Source organism: Monodelphis domestica, chromosome 5, assembly GCF_027887165.1.
Source record: "Monodelphis domestica isolate mMonDom1 chromosome 5, mMonDom1.pri, whole genome shotgun sequence".
NCBI classification, from domain to species: domain Eukaryota; kingdom Metazoa; phylum Chordata; class Mammalia; order Didelphimorphia; family Didelphidae; genus Monodelphis; species Monodelphis domestica.
The window spans coordinates 39520103-39532607 of NC_077231.1; the positions used below are offsets into that span (position 1 = coordinate 39520103).

Consider the following 12505-nt stretch of genomic DNA (forward strand, 5'->3'; position numbering starts at 1 on the left):
GTGCTATATGTGTGTGTTTTTATACTTTTTATACTTCAATGAATGTTTGATACTTTAATGAATTTTTATACTTTATATATTTTATACTTTTTATATATAATGTATATTATAATAACATAAAATATATACATTATAAATAAATATAATATAAATTATAATTTAATGAATATGTTTTATAAGAAGAACTATACAACGTGAAGAACTGTTGTTAACACATATGTATTGTGAAGGAGCTAAAGAGGATGACCCTCTTCCATTTATATATTATTATAGTGAGTTGCCAAGGACACACAGCTAATGAGTAACTGAGACAAGATTGAAACTTGGGTCTTCTTGACTCCAGATCCAGGACTCTCTCCCCTGGACCACCTCCCTGCCTCCAGTGTAGTGGGTTACCAACACCTGATAGCTGAAGTCTCTTTCCTTCTTAAATAGAGATAGATGAGAAATGAAGCTACTTGCCCCCAAACACTTGACTAGTTAGTAGTACAACCAGAACTAATACTCAGGTCTTCTGACTCTCTTATTTTTCTTTCCCAACCTTTATCTTCCATCTTAGAATCAATGCTGCGTATTGGTTCCAAGGCAGAAGAGTGATAAGGATTAGATGATGGGGGCTAAGTGACTTGCCCAGGGTCATACAGCTAGGAAGTATCTAAGACCAAATTTGAACCCAGGACCTCCTATCTGCAAACCTTACTCTCTATCCACTGAGCCACCTAGCAATCTCCACACCTGATTCTTAATCCATTGGTTTGTTGGTTGTTTGTTGTTTCTTTTTGTGTTCAGCTAAACCACACTGGTTTGTTGCCTTCCCCTCAGATATAGTATTGTCTGATTACTTCTGTTAACCCTAATTCTTCATGTCATTTCCTAATTTCCCCATTGCAAGGTATCTAAAGTCACTTTTATCATGGTTGATGTTTCCTTCCTATGAGATAAAGGAAATGTTTTGGTGTCCCCAGGTTAAGAAAACAACCGAAGCTACATTACAGACAATACAAGACATGGTCACCATCGAGGATTATGACGTCTCTGAGTGCTTCCAGCACAGTCGATCCACGGAATCCGTGAAGTCCACCGTCTCAGAAACATACTTGAGTAAACCCAGCATTGCTAAAAGAAGAGCCAACCAGCAGGAAACTGAGCAGTTCTACTTCATGGTATGTCATTCATTTCCTAAACCAACATGACCCCTTGAGGATAACATTGATTGCAAAATGCTGACTTTTGGTGTTTTAAAAAATATATTTTTTTTCTATTTTGAAAATTAATCTTCTCTCATACAGAAATTCAGAGAATACCTGGAAGGCAGTAATCTCATTACCAAGCTTCAAGCCAAACATGACTTGCTGCAAAGGACACTGGGAGAAGGTAAGCGATATAAAAGCATCACAACAAGTGAGAAAGTGGTCTGGAATTGGAATCGGCTTTGCTGCTGTGTTTGATCTCCTGACTAGGAATAAAAACTATTCCAAGGGGAAAGGGGTTTTGATTAATTCAGTTAGAGCTTCTTAGTTTATTTATTTAAAAAACTGAAAATGAAACTAGAAATATAAAAGGAAATCACTACTTTCCCAGAACCAGAGTTCATTTCCCTTCGCTCTCTTTTATCCACATTTTATAGGGTCACCTGAGATTTAGTTGAAAGTGAAAAGGACAGATATGTCATCTTCTCTTCTCCTTTCCTAGAAAGTAAACAAATTTCCTACCTTCTTTCTCAGTATCTGCCACTGGTCTCTTTTCTCTAAGTACATTGTCATCATCTCTCCCCTGGACAGTATAAGTAGTCTCTTAGCCTCACGTCTCTGCCCTCTCCAGTCCATCATCTCAGACTCAGCTGCCAAGGTGATTCTGTTTTTAAGTGCCATTCCTTCTGTCACTCCCCTACTCCATAAACTCCAATAGTTCCCCGGTGCCTCTAGGATCAAATAGAAACTCCCTTTCCAATCTAATTGTACATTACAGCACTTCCTTCTCTTTGGTCCACCTTCTTGCTATTCCTCTCACCCTCTTATTTTATCTTTTATCTCCATGCCTTTGAACTGGTTTTCTCCCATGACTAGCATTATGCTCCTTCCTCACTCACCTCTGCCTCTTAGAATTCTTTATTGTCTTCAGAATTCAGCCCCAAATGCCCTCTTTTATAACTGACCTCCAACTGAAATGTAGCCTTCCCTTCAGTTATCTTCAAAAATGATTCTGAAGGGACCGTTGTCATCCCAAGGCTGCCAAAGGGATCTATGATATTAAAAAAAAAGTTTAGAATCCCTGCTATGCATTAAGGCTTTCTTTATCCATTCCTCTCCCCTCCCCCCAGGTTCTAGTACCATCCATGCAAAAAATGTACCTAATATTTAGTTCATATATTCTTATTTTTTTTATTTTTTTAAATATATTTTATTTGATCATTTCCAAGCATTATTCGTTAAAGACATAGATCATTTTCTTTTCCTCCCCCCCCCACCCCCCATAGCCGACGCGTAAGTCCACTGGGCATTAGATGTTTTCTTGATTTGAACCCATTGCTTTGTTGATAGTATTTGCATTAGAGTGTTCACTTAGAGTCCATCCTCTGTCATGTCCCCTCAACCTCTGTATTCAGGCAGTTGCTTTTTCTCGGTGTTTCCACTCCCATAGTTTATCCTTTGCTTATGAATGGTGTTTTTTTCTCCTGGATCCCTGCAAGTTGTTCAGGGACATTACACCGCCACTAATGGAGAAGTCCATTACGTTCGATTATACCACAGTGTATTAGTATCTGTGTACAATGTTCTCCTGGCTCTGCTCCTCTCGCTCTGCATCACTTCCTGGAGGTTGTTCCAGTCTCCATGGAACTTCTCCACTTTATTATTCCTTTTAGCACAATAGTACTCCATCACCAACATATACCACAGTTTGTTCAGCCATTCCCCAATTGATGGGCATCCCCTCGTTTTCCAGTTTTGGGCCACCACAAAGAGCGCAGCTATGAATATTTTTGTACAAGTCTTTGTGTCCATTATCTCTTTGGGGTACAGACCCAGCAGTGCTATGGCTAGTTCATATATTCTAATATAATAATATTGACCACCACCACAGTAATAATAGCTAATATTTCTATAGCACTTTAAGGTTTGCCAAGCACTTTACAAATATTATCAAATTTGATCTTCACTCAACCCTGGAAGGTAGATGCTATTATTATCTCCATTTTACGGATGAGGAAACTGAGGCAAATAGATTAAACAAATCTCTTAAATTGCCCAGGGTCACATAGCTAGGAAGTATCTTGGGACTGGACTTAAACGCAAGTCTTCCTGACCCCAAGTCCAGCCAACTAGTTGCCTACATACATGTTGTCTCCCCCAGATATATATAGTAAGTTCCTTGCAGACAAGGGCAATTTCTGGTTTTGTCTCTGTAGCCCCATAGTAGGCACTTAATCAATGCTTGCTGACTGACTGGCCAATTATGCTTCAAAAATGTAAGAGAAAAATTTTTGCCTTAGGGGGAAGAAAAACTCAGAATGACAAGTTTTGGGAAAACTTGGCTTTGCATGTGTCTTTACCCAGCTTTCTTAGCTTTTCAAGTCTGTCTGTCTGTCTGTCTCTCTCGTTTTCCTTCTTTCTCCCTCTCCCTCTCTCTCTTCTCACACACACACTCTCTTTCTCTCTCTTTTACAGATACTCTCACACACACTCTCTTTCACACCCATAAACACACTCTTTCACACACTCTCTTTCACACACATAAACACACACTCTTTCCCTTTCACATACACACTCTTTCACACACACAAACACACTCACTCTCTTTCACACAAATAAATTCTCACACTCACACAAACACACTCTCTTTTTCACACATGCTCTTTTACACACAAACACACATATAAACACACACACAAACACACACATTCCTTCTCTTTCACACACACACACTCTCTTACAAACTCACACACACAAACTCTTTCACACACACATACTTTCACACACTTTTTCTCTCACATATAAACACACACACACTCACTCTTTCTCTTTCACACGCATAAACACACTCACACACACAGTCTCTCTTTTACAAATACTCACACATGAACTTTTTCACATACTCATTCACACACACACTCTTTCACACACATTTTTTTCTCTCACACATATAAACACACACACACACAAACACTCTCTTTTACAAACACTCTTTCACACACACTCACTCTCTTTCACACTCTCACACACACACACACACACACACTTACTCTCTCACACTCACTCCCTGTGTCTCTGTCTCTTTCTTCTCTCTCTCCCAGAATGCCCAATAGAATTGCATCCCCTGAGGTCATTCCTGAGCACAAGGGCATCATTGATCCTTAGTGAACATTCAGGCTCACAGGCATTCTGCATCCTACCTACAGGACATGACGTCACTTTGCAAATGGCACTCTGTGAATTCATTCTTGGCACCAGAGACTACATGAGTTAAGACAGTTGAGGTCACGTTTGTAGAGTTTTTATAGAAGTGATTCACTGTCTAGAATGGAGTCTTCATCTTCCCAATAGAAAACCCAAACTCTGAATCTTATTTTAATATGCCTTTATTGAATCCTGCCCTATTCTGGTCAGCTGTTGATCTATATCCCAGATTCCATCCTCAGCTGCCAAAATGCCTCCCAGGGGGCAGACACATTGTACATGGTGAAATCTAAGCCTGCCATTTCTTTATCTAGAGCTGGGAAATTCACTCTGAGCTGTTGTGGCCAAGGGTGCCAAGTCCCCACTGGACCATTTCTCTTCTGCATGAGGGACCCGGATTCCCTCCACATAATAGGAGGTCTGTTCTTTGTTTAAGATATTGGGAGAACACCAAATATAGGCCACCCCTCTGGCCAGGGAAAAGAAAACCAACTGGTCTAACCTGAATGTGACTTCAGGCACACACAGCTGCGTCTTTATCGAAGCGTTTGTGCCCAGTTCCATTTCCCTTTCTCTTTGGGGAGGGAGGGAGGATCATCAAGCCCTCTAGAGCAGATATGGTTGATCTGGACACTTTCAAAGGAGATTTGTGTTCAAGATTGTGTGGTTTAGCCTTTGTTTACCCCTGAGGTCCTATGAGCCATGGGAAGACTTTGTATTCATTCATTCATCTAGCAAGTATTTATCGAGTGACTGCTTTGTCCTAAGAGCAATGCAAAGACTATAAATAGCACAAAGCCCATATCTTCAAGGCATTTAAGATCTAATTAAGGGCACAAGTGATATGCATAGGAAACATTTAACTAATAGTTCAAGACAGGGGGGTGACAAAGTGCCCAGAGGACAGGGAAGATGGTGGCGTAGTAGATCCAGAGTCAAGCAGATGAGAGCTCAAATGGTTTAGAAGATAGCAGAGTTGGATGACTCCATAGGAGAGCCTTTGATTTAGTTTCTTCCATTTTTGCTTCGCTCAATAAATAATATAAATCCATGGATGTTGGGAGGAGCCTGTGATGGAGACTGGAGAGCATAGACAAGGTGAGGGTTTGTGCCCATGAGCTCTGGCTAGAGCCTGTGCATTCCACACTTTACAATTTGAATAATATTCCATTTCATTCCTTAGATAAACTTTACCCTCAGCTAGCAAGCTGCAAACTGGAAGAGAATAGCCTAAGCATCTCCACTGAATACCCTGCGATGGCAAGTGGGAATACTATTGCCTTTTAGACATGCTTTCCCATTGTGATAAAGGATGCAGTGCAATTGCAAACCTGTGCAAAAACTGAAAAGTGCAAAACTTTCCATCCTTTATCACACCATGCATACACCAGAGAGCTCTGGTGACACCACCGGCATGGTGGGCAATTCATACATATATTGTACTCCCTCACTTAAAATTAATAAATAGGGTTGGCGAGGGCAGGTAGGTGGCTCAGTGAATTGGTAGCCAGGTCTTGAGTCAGGAGGTCCTGGATTCAAATCTGGCCTCAGACACTTCCCAGCTGTGTGACCTTGGGCAAGTCACTTATTGCCTAGTCCTTAACCACTCTTCTGCCTTGGAGCCAATATACAGTTTTGACTCCAAGACAGAAGGTAAGGGTTTAAAAAAAAAAAAGTTACATCCATCGTAAAACAAGTCGCTTTTTGCAATGGATTTTACACAACAAAAATTACAACCCCAGAGATGGGTTTGCTTATCCTATGCATTACTTTTTTTAATAAAAGATTTATTAAGCACTAGCCAAGAGCTAGAAATAGAAAATAAGCAAAATCTGCCCTCCAGGAACATGTATTTTTTTAATATTTTATTTTTTCTCCAATTACATGTAAAAACATTTTTAAACTTTTTTTTTTACATTTTGAGTTCCAAATTCTCTCCCTTTCATCCCTTATTCTCTCCTCCTCTCTCTGAGACAGTAAACAATCTCATATTGTTTTTTATGTACAGTCAGGAAAAATATTTTCTCACATTAGTCATTTTGTGGAAGAGATCTCAAAAAAAAAATGAGAAGAAAAAAGTGAAATGGATTACCTGTTGGTTTGCATTCTGACTCCATCAGAGGCAAAGGGAATGTCTCATCAGGAGACTTTAAGATTGTCAAGGATCAAGAATAACTAGTTTGCCCTCTTATTTTCAAGGACAGTCATCCAGGTTCACAACTTCGGCTCTTCTCTCTTAGCCCACATAGCCCATCAGTCGCTCAATCTCGTCATTTCTTTCTCCGTATCTCTGGGACATCCCCTTCTCACTATGCACATAGCCACCCCCCTAACCCAAAATCTCAAGTCCTTTTCAGCCTCTTTCCTAGACTAGGACTCCAGTCCTCCTTCCATGTGGTTGCCAAAGTAGTTTTTCTAAAGCATGACCATGATCACACACACTCACTCAAACCCCCTACTGCCTCTAAGATTAAATATAAATTTATACATATAATATAAATTGTTATCTATTTAAAGCTCTTCACACCTTAGATCCTTCCTGCCTTTTAATCTTCTTCCATTCTACTTCCATGCACTCTGACCCTACTAGCCTACTTGTTGGAACTTCATGCACAACACGACACAACCCTCCATCTTGTTTCTCTGTGCCATTTGGATTGGCCATTATTATCCATGCCTGGAATCCCCACCCTCCCGATATCTGACTCTTAGAATCCTTGCCTTCCCTTAAGATTCAGCTCAAGGATTATTTCCTCTTCCAAGAGACTTTTCTTGGTCTCCCCACTACCCCAACAGCTGGCACCATTCCCTGCCAGGTTACCTTCCAGCAAGTCTGTATTTATCATGAGTGTGCTGATTTATGTATGTTGTCCTCTCCATTAGAAAGTAAGCTATTCGGAACAGATTGTTCACTCAGTGGATAGAGATCCCAGACCTGGTCCTGGGTTCAAATGTGACCTCAAGACACTTCCTAACTGGGTGACCAGGAGCAAGTCACTTGACCCCTGTTGCCTAGCTCTTATCATTCTTCTGCCCTGGAACTAATACACAGTATTGATTCTAAGACAGAAGGTAAGGGTTTTTTAAAAGAAAAATATAAATTAGCTAGCTAATTAGTTAATTATCAGGGCAGCTAGGTGGCTCAGTAGATAGAGAGCCAGGCCTGGAGATGGGAGGTCCCAGGTTCAAATCTGGCCTCAGACACTTCCTAGCTGTGTGACCCTAGACAAGTCACTTAACCCCCATTGCTTAACCCTTATCCTCTTCTGACTTGGAACTAATACACAGGGTTAATTCTAATTTAGACGGTAAAAGTTTTGTGTGTGTGTTTTCTAATAAATAGTCATTAAATTTAGGGCAGCTAGGTGGCTCAATGTATTGAGAGTCAGACCTAAAATCAGGAGGACCTGGGTTCAAATCTAGGCTCAGACACTTCCTAACTTTGTGATCCTGGGCAAGTTATTTAATAACATTTGCCTATGTTTTGCACTTCTGACTTAGAGTTGTCACTAAGACAGAAAGTAGGGGTTTTTAAGGCTTTGAAAAACAGTAATTAGAGGCTGCAGCTATTGAAAAGAATCACCGAATTGTGAATTAGAGGACGTAGACTTTAATGTCAACTTCATCATTTAACATCTCTGTGTCCTTAGTAAAATAACTTCTCTGGGCCTCAATAGTCTCATCTTAAAATGAAGGGGTTAAGTCATTTGATGGCCAAGTTCTCCTCCAAATTGAGACCCTGTGGTTCCAGATGAGACCTTTAGTGAGTAAGTCTTCCCTGAGGGGTAATTGATTTACCGTTCTTCATCAGACAGAGAGATGCTGAATACCACTGGACTGCTTAGTAGACGAGAGGGGATGCTTGGCTAGAAAGTCCTTCAGTGGCCTGGTACAGTTCATTCATCCCCTACAACAGGGTACTTTAAAAACTCCATCAATTTAGAATCCCAGCTTTGCTCAATTTAATTTGCTCCAGGAACTTCACAGAGTGGCATGGGGTTGGTAGGATACTAAGGATATACCTTGTACACAAGTAGGTAAATGCAAACTATATAGACCATAAATGTAGAATAAAGGGGGGGGGGGGGGACCCTGATAACTACGAGAATCAGCAACGGTCTCACGTCATGGGATGGAGCTAGAGATCCCAAAAGGGTGAACAGTCCAGGCATGGCAAGATTAAAGGCTATAAAGTGACCCTCTTGGACCAGGCCTATTTCCAAGCTGCTTTTTGGGTTGCTTTAGAGAATATTGGGTGCGAAGAGCACCCTTCCCTCTTTTCTAGCCAACCTGAAATATCAGTGCAGGTGGCAACCTCAAACCCTTGCAAACTTAAAATTAGCTTAGATTGTGGGAGCTCTACAAAAACACCAAATCACACAGGAGAACAAAACCGAAGAGTCAGAAACTTCTAAAAAAAGGACCCATCATTTGAAGTGACAGAGAACCCAAAAGGAAGGTTTTTTAGCTCATCTGGTAGTAGAAGCAGATAATTGAACGCTCTCATGCCTTAGTGTCAACAACCAAAATGTCCTTGTGATCATAAAACCAAACCACCTCCCAAGCTTCCAATTGCGTATTGCAACAAAAATACTCATGTGATCCCAAGGCAGGCCAGTGTGTGCTCTGCCCCTGCCCCTAATGCAAACCATCCAAAACCACTCATTGACATTTGAATCCTGGTGGCATTTTGGTAGCTTTTTATCATTCTTTACCCTTAACCAGAGGCTGGCATAGGATCAAACAGGGCTTATTGCATAGAAATTGAAACAGCATACCTCTTCCCCTTTCCCCAAAATGCCAGAGAGTAGCATTGTTTCCCTTCCTCTGTTTGTCCCAGACAAGAAGGCACAGAGTTGAGATCCCAAGAGACCGCATCTCGTTTTGAACCTTCAGATTCATTTCCATTCAATTCAGCATTTGCTCTATACACCATGGTAGGACACTTAAGGAAAACTGGCCTGTCCTCAAGGAATTTACCTTCAAATCTTATGGGAGGTTTAATACCCAACAGGTTTGAGCAGAAGAATGTATATAAATATGCTGGATATAGTTATATATTATGTGTGTATAGATTTTGTATGTATAAATATGTATATATAGCATATGTGTAAATAGATTTATGTATATATTCTGTATATATAAATATACACATATAGTCTGCATAAATCGGTATGTATTCTTATGTGTACATATTCTGTATATTTTTATGTATGTATGTATTCTGTATATATACATGTTTTATATGTATATATTCTGTATATATACATATTTTGCATGCATATATTCTGTATATGCACATATTTTGTATGCATATATTCTGTATATATAAATATATAGAAGGAAGTATATAAATCAAAGAAAGGCAATCTTTTGGGAGGCCTCATATGGCTGGTGTAATTCGATTAAAAACATAAGCTGGTCTAACTCTTTAAAGATGTTATGCGCAATGCCAAGTTGGCCTACAGAACTTTTTAACATTGCAAGGGGGTTATTGGAAATATTTGCCTTGGAATGTGTTTCAAAGTTTATGTTAACCTCATGTTTCCCAGTAGAGTATTAATATCCGCTTAGTGTGTGAGTAATTGTAAATTTGGTACAGAAAAAGAAAAACAAAAGCATCACAAGAGCAAGTGATGAAGAAATGGAAAATAACCTTCATTATCTGTTTCCATCAACTGAATCCATTTTCTTTGTGTCCCTTTAGGTCACAGAGCTGAATATATGACCACAAGGTAGGAGAATGCTTGAGTCTTGTTCATAACGTAACCTACCCCTTGTTAAGGGATAATGAAAATTTTAAACCATTATAAATGGAAATATTTTACTAATGTATATGAAACCCAGCATTGGCTTAACAAAGCATCAACCAATATGGTAGACTCCGGTTTCTAGTGAAACCAGATTTGCTTTTATGGATTTCTGTGGGCTTCCCAGTGGGATGGTAAAGTACTCTTATGAGGCAATTTGGTAATAGGAGCCCAAGGTGAACATTTCTTGGATTGTCTGAACGAGAGCACTTTGAGGCTCCAGAAAGATTCTGACAAAAGAGAATTATAGGACTGGATCATTCCATTAACAACCATTATTACATGATCTATTCTGCTAAAAAAGCACCCCAAAAAAGCAAATGTGGTCACTTTCCTCCTCCCTACTCTCTTCCTTCCTTGTGAGAGAGGAGGTCACAGAATCACAGCATCTCGGAATTGGGACAGACCTAGGATGCCATCTAGTCCAACCCATGCCCGAATAAGAATTCCTTTTCTACCCTGCAAGATAAGTGATTGTGAGAAAAGAAGGGGAAAACTCTCCTCTCCAGAGGTACCATCTTCCATTTTGGGACAACTTGAATGGTTAAGAAGCTTTTCCTGGTATCAGGCTTATCTGTGCTTCTTTGAGACTTTGTCACATTCCTCCTAGTTGTGAACTTAGGGTTCAGGAGAACAAGCCAAATTCCTCTTACAGATGATAGTCCTTGAAACCCTTGAAGACAACTATCTATCTATCCCCTCTCTCCATGCTCACTTACTCCCAGTCCTCATGTCTTTTAAAAGTTAAATATTTCCAGTTCCTTCAACTTATTCTCATATGAAATGATATTGAGGCTCTTTACTGGCTTTGGTTACCTTCCCTTACATACTTTCAGTTTATTACTGTCCTTCTAAAATATGGCACCAGAACTAGAATACTCTAGATATGATCTACTCAGAATGGATACCAGGCAGCCTTAGATAACATTAGCTTTCTGGAATATTCTTTTACACTTGTATCAAACTAAAGTCCACTAAAAACAAACCCTAGGTCTCTCTGTATGTGAAGTGCTATTGAGGCATATTTTGTCCCATCTTGACCTTGTGCACTTGCCGATTGACCCAATTGGGGTAATCTTATACCTCTTCAAAAACCAATTCTTCAACTTTAATTTAACTCTTTCAGATAGCTATAGTTCTGCTGTTATGAAAAGACTTTGGAGTCACAACTGTAGGTGATCAATGAAATGATTGGTTAATCAGATTCCAGTTCAGATTGGAAAAATTGAGGAAATTTGTTTTTCTCTATAACTTCTGATAGATGCAGTGGGAACAATCTAATTAGCATTAGAAAGTTTATAATTTAATTACAATGGGATGGCAAGCTTTCTTTGGGCTGAGAGGTATATTTAAGAAATCGCTATGTCTGTCCTTTACCAAAATTGGCCAGATAGTTTTCAGACCTTTTATAATGTTCCTATTTGAGAGTGAACCTGTCATTTTTTTTTGATGAACTGACTAGACAGAGTTATGACTATTGTTCTTCCAAGATTTCCAAAAAGAAAGCAATGCTAAGCTTTAAATTCTGTGTCAGAAATTGGCAGTAGCAGTTTTGATTTATATACCAATCATTTCTCAACATTACATTAATCCCTCTTTAATAACAAAGAAACACAATTAAGAGAAACCAAGCAATAAAACAGATGCATCTGGCAGAATCCATTCTGTGCCCATCGGTTGCCACCTCTCTACCAAGATGGAAGGAAATGTATTCTATTATGTGTCCTCTAGGACCACGACTGGTCATTGCTGGTAATCTGAACTTAGCTTCCTTTTACTGTTGTTTTATTTATATTACTACTGGGGGGACTCTCATTCATTCCAATTTTAGAAAAATATGGAATGCTTCACTGTAGTCTTTGCATATGTGTTTCTCCTGGTTCATCTTACTCAGCTTAGTATCAAGTGTTCCAGAATTTCTGAGTTCCTTATATTCAACATTGCCATAAGAAAGAATGTTCCATTTTTCATGGATCTCAATTTCTTCTACCATTCCCCAATCAATAGGCCACCATCTGATCCCTTCTCCAGAAAGAATTCTTTGACGAGGGCTTTTCCTCTCCTTTCCCAAGTCTAACGTAAGACATTCCATTTTAATCTAAAATTTCCTTCTTTGGGCCACTACTAGAACATTAGCCAAGCTTAAGCTAATTTCAGATAACAACTTCTTTTAATGAAGACTTTGTCAGACTTTGAGTAAAGGAACAATTAGGAATCATTCGAGGCATGCATGCCAATGACCTGTTTCTAGTAGTTTTCACCTATTCTGAGGCAGAAGCCTTGACCAGTCTGACACTTACA

General features: G+C 39.5%; 1 protein-coding gene across 2 annotated transcripts in view; it reads left to right on the forward strand.

The window, feature by feature from the left end:
* SRGAP1 (SLIT-ROBO Rho GTPase activating protein 1) overlaps nt 1–12505 on the forward strand; it is a 340469-nt gene that overhangs the window by 264551 nt on the left and 63413 nt on the right. For both annotated transcript variants that reach the window (XM_056800690.1, XM_056800689.1), the window contains exons 9-11: nt 966–1163; nt 1290–1374; nt 10102–10129. In XM_056800690.1, the coding sequence (XP_056656668.1) occupies nt 966–1163; nt 1290–1374; nt 10102–10129 (311 nt within the window). The remainder of the gene's footprint in view (nt 1–965; nt 1164–1289; nt 1375–10101; nt 10130–12505) is intronic.